Below are 6,681 nucleotides of genomic sequence, written 5' to 3' on the forward strand. Positions count from 1 at the left end.
TGGATGAATGATGATCATCATCCATATGACCATATATGGATCAAATTACATGTTGTAGTGTACACGGTGGGGGAGTTTTAGCTGATGTTCTCGATCGATGATGTGTCGAAGGTTGCGTGCTTGGTTGAAATTAAAACCACGCAGGCACATTGGATGTATGTTGGTTCATCTTGTAACAGTTGTGTTGTCTGATGATCTCGTGCTCGATGAGCCATGAGCATCTCTAACCAGTACTAAAGCTAAGCTTTGGTGCATAGGAGCCTGCCTCCAATATACCTTGTCGTAGAACTAAATATTGAAGATGACTCTTAAATCTCGTCGTCCGGTCCAATAAGTTTTTACACTGACAGTGGATCTTACACATATATTTATTTGTTAATTAATTTGTTCACATCTGCTTGTTAATTTAATTTCCTGCCCCCTTATTTCAAAATAGCATAAAAAGATAACCTGTTGAGGAGAGATTTGCAACGGTGCAAGAATTGCTCTGGGGGGTGAAAAAAAATCAACCTTTTTTATTGCAACCGTATGCCAGAGTATTCTTTTCCTACCAACGAAAGGAAATGGGAAATGCAAATGCCCAGAGACATTTCGGCCTACCAACGAACAAGGGGCTCCCTATCCCCCTTCTGGAAGATGGATAACAAATACTATAAAGCCTAATTACAAATGTGTCACGCGGCCGGCCCATCAGAGGCTCACAGCAGTAGTGCACCGCGCTGGTGCTTCTCTCTGTTGTCGAATTGCGCAAGGAAGCATGTGCAGCTTGCATGTCGTCACTTGAAGGTGCAAGTGGTGCTAGGCATCCTTTCAATTTTTTTCTCTCTTCAAGCTGCATCAATAATTAACACTTTCACTAAACTACTACGGTCAATATTTTAAAATACAATATTCAACATTCACTCAAACTTAATACAACACTTCTTATAAACTAGTTAAACATTTTATATGAAAATGTTGAAAGTGTATGTCCAAAATGTTGAATATGTATACTCGGATGTTACGATAGTATACTTTGAATGTTGATTTTTTTAGAAAAAATAAAATTAATTAAAATATATGCATATGTGATCTTGTTTTGTTGCATAAATTCTAAATAACATCATGGTTCAAACGGAATCCAAAACGTATGTATGGTTTGAAAGAAAAATTGAATCAAAGTTTTGAATCTAAATGGAATCTCCACGTCCACCCACCAACACCCAGCCATGCGCACTCCCAAGCCGGACATGCGTACAGCGCTACGCTCCATTGCTCGAATCCTATCCGCTCCGATTGTACCGCACGGATCTCAAACACGGGAAGTCCAATGACCTTTCCATCTTCCGGAAGATGTATAGGATTCCTGAACGAACAACAGGGCCTGATCGGGGGCTCCTATACCCCTTCCGGAAGTTGGATAACAGACATATCTATAAAACCCATTATACAAATCATTGTGTCGCACGGCCCATTAAAATCTCACAGCGCCAATGCCCCGCTGGCCCGCTTCATTGTCTGAATCATGCAAGCACATGCAGTAAGCATGTGAAGCTTGCACGTCGCCACTAGTTGGAAGGTGCAGGTGCTGGTAGATGTTCTTTCATTTTTTTTCCTTTTTAAGCTGCATCAACAAGTAACACTTTCACTAAACCGCTACGGTCAATATTTTAAAATACATGATTCAACATTCATTCAAACTTAATATAATATTTCTTATGAACTAGTTAAACAATTTATATGAAAATGTTGAAACCGCATGTACAAAATATTGAACATGTGTATGCTCAAAAGTTGCAATAGTATACTTCGAGTGTTGATTTTTTAGAAAAAATAAAATTAATTAAAATATATGCATATGCGATCTTATTTTGTTGCATAAATTCCAAATAGCATCATGCTTCAAACGGAATCCAAAATATATTTACGGTTTGAAAGAAAAATAGGATTAAAGTTTTGAATCATAATGGAATCTACGTCCACCCACCAATGTCCACCAACGTCCAGCCATGCACACTGCGGAGGCGGAGGCGGAGGCGGAGGTGCACAGGCGCTCAGCACTGCTCCCCAATTGCTCCAATCTCATCGTTCAATGCATTTTGCACGGATCTCAAACACTGGAAGTTCAATGGTGTTTTTATCTTCCGGAAGATGTATAGAATTCCTGGGCCTGATCACGCACGCACATTTCGGCCTACCTAGCCCAGAGACACGAACGCCCCAGCCCAATACGGGACCACCACGGCCCGGGACGAGATTGGGCCACCGACGTACGGATCCAACGGGACCCCACATGTAAGGAGCACGGCTCAATCCTGACAAAACCCTGGCCGCCTCCCTCCCCCGAAGCCGAAGCCTCCCAACCACCCGCCGCCGCCGCCGCCACCCACGCCGTCTCCCAACGAACAACCTTCCGCCGCCGCCGCCCTCGCCGGCTCCCAACGAACCCACCCTTCCTCTGCCGCCGCGGCCATGGACCCCACGCCGGCACCCGAGGCGGCGCCCGGCGCCTCCTCTTCCTCGGGCGCGGCCGCGGCCGCCGAGGATCTGGCGGGGGCCGTGGCGGCGATGACGCTCGAGGAGCGGTTCGCGACGCTGCGGGGGATCGGGGAGGAGTGCATCCAGGAGGACGAGCTCATGCGCCTGCTGCAGAACAAGCCCGTCCCCATCTGCTACGACGGCTTCGAGCCCTCCGGGCGCATGCACATCGCTCAGGTTGGTTCGGGCCCATGGCGCCTCTCCAGCTGCGACCTCTCTGGAGTAATTGCTTCGAGGGCGCTTTACTTGCGATGATTTGACGGGTTTTGCCGTAACGGGAACCTAGACTAGTTTTGCTCCAAGAATTTCTGAGGTAACGAGCAAGTGATTGACTTGGGTCGTATTTTATCATCTACTCCCTCGGTTCCAAACTATAGGTCGTTTTTGGCTTGGGTAGTAGTAACTTGGAACGGAGGGAGTAGTAATTTGCATTCCCAGGTAGACACCCAAGTCAATATCCACGATTTCTGAGATAATGAGCAAGTGATCAAATTGGGTGGTATTTTATCATCTAGTAACTTGCATTACCAGGGAACCTAGTAAGACACCCAAGTCAATATTCAGGATGGTAGCACCTAGACATAGTTGCTGTTTGCACTACACAAGTGCTCTATTGCCCCTAGATTTCCAATGAACAGAAAACCTTGTGGCAGTGTGGCTGGAAAAGAAAAATCAAGTCTGCAGGTTTCAACAAAGAGTTGGTTGTCATATATGTTATCATGTACCCCCAGGGCATTGTCAAAACCATCAACGTCAACAAGATGGTCAGGGCTGGATGCAAGGTGAAAATCTGGATTGCGGACTGGTTTGCACAGCTCAACAACAAGATGGGAGGTGACCTGAAGAAAATCCAGACAGTTGGGCGCTACATGATCGAGATCTGGAAAGCGGCTGGGATGAACCTTGATGGCGTGGAGTTCCTTTGGTCTTCGGAAGAGATCAACAAGCGTGCGCACGAGTACTGGCCACTTGTGATGGACATTGCTCGGAAAAACAATGTCAAAAGAATTACCAGGTAATTACTTGTTTAGATTGGATTTTGCATTAAAATAAGTTGTTTTTTCACCTAAAAAACTTCAGTTTGGACATGGTATGGTTGCCTATTTTATATATGATTATAAAGTTTATTAAGTGATTCTATTCTTTTCCTTACTTGCAGATGCTGCCAAATTATGGGCAGAAGTGACCAGGAAGATTTGACTGCTGCCCAGATTTTCTACCCTTGCATGCAATGTGCTGATATATTTTTCTTGAAGGCAAGTATTCCATTCCGACTGTATTTACTTCACCAAATTTGATGGTGACAATTCATTTTTCTTATCCTTTTGCATTTGTAGGCTGATATATGCCAGTTGGGGATGGACCAAAGGAAAGTGAATATGCTAGCTAGGGAGTACTGCGATGACATCAAAAGGAAGAACAAACCAATTATTCTGTCACATCGTATCCTTATCTTCATTTTTTCCTTCACATTCTTTGGACATATGTGCCTAATAATGGAAATTGGAACAAGTGGTTATTCATTCCTGGGTTTGTATAAATATGTGTTTTTCCCTTAACCTTAAATGCAGATATGCTCCCTGGTTTTAAAGAAGGCCAGGAGAAGATGTCAAAGAGTGATCCATCCTCCGCTATCTTTATGGAAGATGATGAGGTATATTTTCTCATGATATGTTTTTCCTCATCAAACATTGTTTTGTTGCTTGCAATGCTTGTGACACCTAATGATGCACAAATACTAGCTTTACCATGTTATAGACTTCTTATATTAAATTGAGACCAACGCAAAATGCCTTTATGCATCAATGGTTGCTGAAGGAGGGGTGCAAGTGCAACCCTTTCGTTTGCATTGGTGAGTGGAGATGGTAGCATGGTGAAGGATGGCTAGGATGTATATGATATGTTATATATTTACTATGCAGTGCAAAAGTTTGGACTTGGCCAGGTTTATGCACCTGTTAATATCTGGAAAAGTTGTCAATACTGACTCCCTGTAGCCTTACATGCTAATTTCTCGTGTATTCAATTGACATATTCTTGTGAATGAATTAAATTCTTATTTGTATTTATGTGTCTTTCTCTTTGCCTGGATTGTTTCTTTGTGCTCATTATAGGTGCAGTACAGTCATCAGTCAAAATGATTTGGACAAAATGCCCTCTTCTGCATTAATTTTCTGTTGTGTCTCAATTTCGTGCATGGTGTCATATTTATTTTAGTTAGCAATGTACCGTAGCATTATTCATCCATGCAGACTCTTTGTTCTTTCCAAGCTAATATAGTTTCATAATTAACTTCATTGTTGCAGGCCCAGGTTAATGTGAAGATAAAGCAAGCTTTCTGTCCTCCCAAAATTGTTGAGGGAAATCCTTGTTTGGAGTACATTAAATACATTGTCTTCCCCTGGTTTGGAAAGTTTGAGGTCATCCGCAAGGAAAGCAATGGTGGTAATAAGTAAGTTTCATATTTCTGATGTGCCACAATTCCATTTTCTCCAATAATGTTAGAGAATCAGAGAATTTATATAATTCTGTGACACCATTGTCTATATTCATCCGCCACATGAGCACATGCTATTAACTGTGCATCAATTAGGTTAATTTGAATTTCTAGCATGAGACGGGCTTATAAAGTGTTTGCTTCAAACAGGACATTTTTAACCATGGATGAACTCATTTCTGATTATGAGAGTGGTGCTTTGCATCCTGCCGATGTTAAACCTGCACTGGCAAAAGCAATAAACGAAATATTGCAGGTAAAATTCTCTCTTCATTCAGCCTTCACCTTTTTCAATAAATATGGTGCAATCATTCTCTGGTCATAAAATTATATATGCTCAAGCTTCACCTATTTCTAGTATTTGTACTGTTTTGCCTGTGAAATTGTGATAGCTGCTATCCTAACAAAATGAATTGATGGACCATTTTTTAATGCTGCATCATCGGTCTTGTTTTTTGCCAATGCAATTTTGTATGAACTTGTCCATGAACCCATGGGGCACCTTTGTCTAGGAGGAAGTATCGTGCATTTTTCTCAGTGTTGATTCACATATTGGTTTTATCTTGAGTAGCAAAAATTGACTACTTTCCTTTTTTCCAGCCTGTTCGTGATCACTTCAACAACAACAGCGAAGCCAAAGTTCTGCTTAACACTGTTAAGGTACATTTTGTGACACTTCCAAATAGTAGACCTCTAGCCGTTATCTGCTTACAATCTTTTGCTAGACACTTCTAAGAGAGCAGTGGGCATTTGTGATTGACTTTATCAAATCTATCGCTTATTTGTTTACATGTGCTATTACATTTGACTCGTTAGGCATACTATTGCAAATTTCTTCTAAGAGGGAGATAAACTTACTCAACTTGACTTGCAATTTTTTAACAGCTCCCCATAAGATTCATCTGTTGTATTTTATATCTTCAACATTATTTGACTGACAAAATTGATCGGAACATTAATTTCTGCAGAAGTACAGAGTAACCAATTGAGGCGTACTCTTCCCAGGGCGAATTTTGCCCTTTGCAATTTTTGAATGCTGATCTATTTACTCAAAGCCACCGGACTCTTTGGCGTTGCTCAGTGTACAATCTCAGATACAGGCACTAATATGGTTGCGGTGGCCTTGTCTTTAGTTGGCTGCGACATAGTAGTGATATTTAATTTTGTATTGGGCATATGATACTGAAGTTTACCCTTCGAGAACTGAATTTTGTTATCTTCTCACATGACTCATGTTGAAAGTACAAGCGATAGGTGCGCAGGAAAGTTTGCTTGTTGATGACTTGATGTGCATCACGAGGCCCAATCCATACAGCGATGCATCGGTTTACGGATGTTGCTTGCCCCTGTCAAACAAAATCAAGCCAGTTGAGACCTGTGTCAGTTTATATAGTCTAAAAGGGCCACTTTGTTTATTTACAACCATGAGAGTTTACTTGCTGACGACTTGATGTGCATCATCTGGTGCAGCTGTATCTAGAAATTTAGTAATTTGCAATAATGTTAATGAAAAAAAAAGCCCTTTGAGCCCATTGGTTTAAGAGCATCTCCAGCAGTCCCCCCATTTCCCAATAATATTCTACTATTGGAAAAAGAGTGTGCTCTAGCATTTTCTCAATATAGCTCTCTTTCCTCCACATCTTCTACTATTAGGAAAAAAATGTGCT

At 41.7% G+C, this 6,681-nt stretch overlaps 1 protein-coding gene across 1 annotated transcript; it reads left to right on the forward strand.

Moving 5' to 3' along the window:
* The first annotated feature begins 2,294 nt into the window (after positions 1-2,294).
* Positions 2,295-6,449, forward strand: LOC120679164 (tyrosine--tRNA ligase 1, cytoplasmic-like). Its single transcript, XM_039960673.1, has 9 exons — positions 2,295-2,694; positions 3,249-3,532; positions 3,677-3,773; positions 3,855-3,960; positions 4,089-4,171; positions 4,824-4,969; positions 5,165-5,270; positions 5,615-5,674; positions 5,983-6,449. Exons 1-9 carry the CDS (start codon positions 2,452-2,454, stop codon positions 6,001-6,003), a joined length of 1,146 nt encoding a protein of 381 aa, XP_039816607.1. The 5' UTR covers positions 2,295-2,451; the 3' UTR covers positions 6,004-6,449.
* Positions 6,450-6,681: the final 232 nt, after the last annotated feature.

Source organism: Panicum virgatum, chromosome 6N (assembly GCF_016808335.1).
Source record: "Panicum virgatum strain AP13 chromosome 6N, P.virgatum_v5, whole genome shotgun sequence".
In the NCBI taxonomy this organism is placed as follows: Eukaryota; Viridiplantae; Streptophyta; class Magnoliopsida; order Poales; family Poaceae; genus Panicum; species Panicum virgatum.

Coding starts and splice junctions, on each gene's coding strand:
- LOC120679164 (XM_039960673.1), top strand. CDS start 2,452: ATGGACCCCACGCCGGCACCCGAGGCGGCGCCCGGCGCCTCCTCTTCC. Junction 2,695..3,248: donor GGCGCATGCACATCGCTCAG/GTTGGTTCGGGC, acceptor ATGTACCCCCAG/GGCATTGTCAAAACCATCAA. Junction 5,271..5,614: donor CAATAAACGAAATATTGCAG/GTAAAATTCTCT, acceptor CCTTTTTTCCAG/CCTGTTCGTGATCACTTCAA.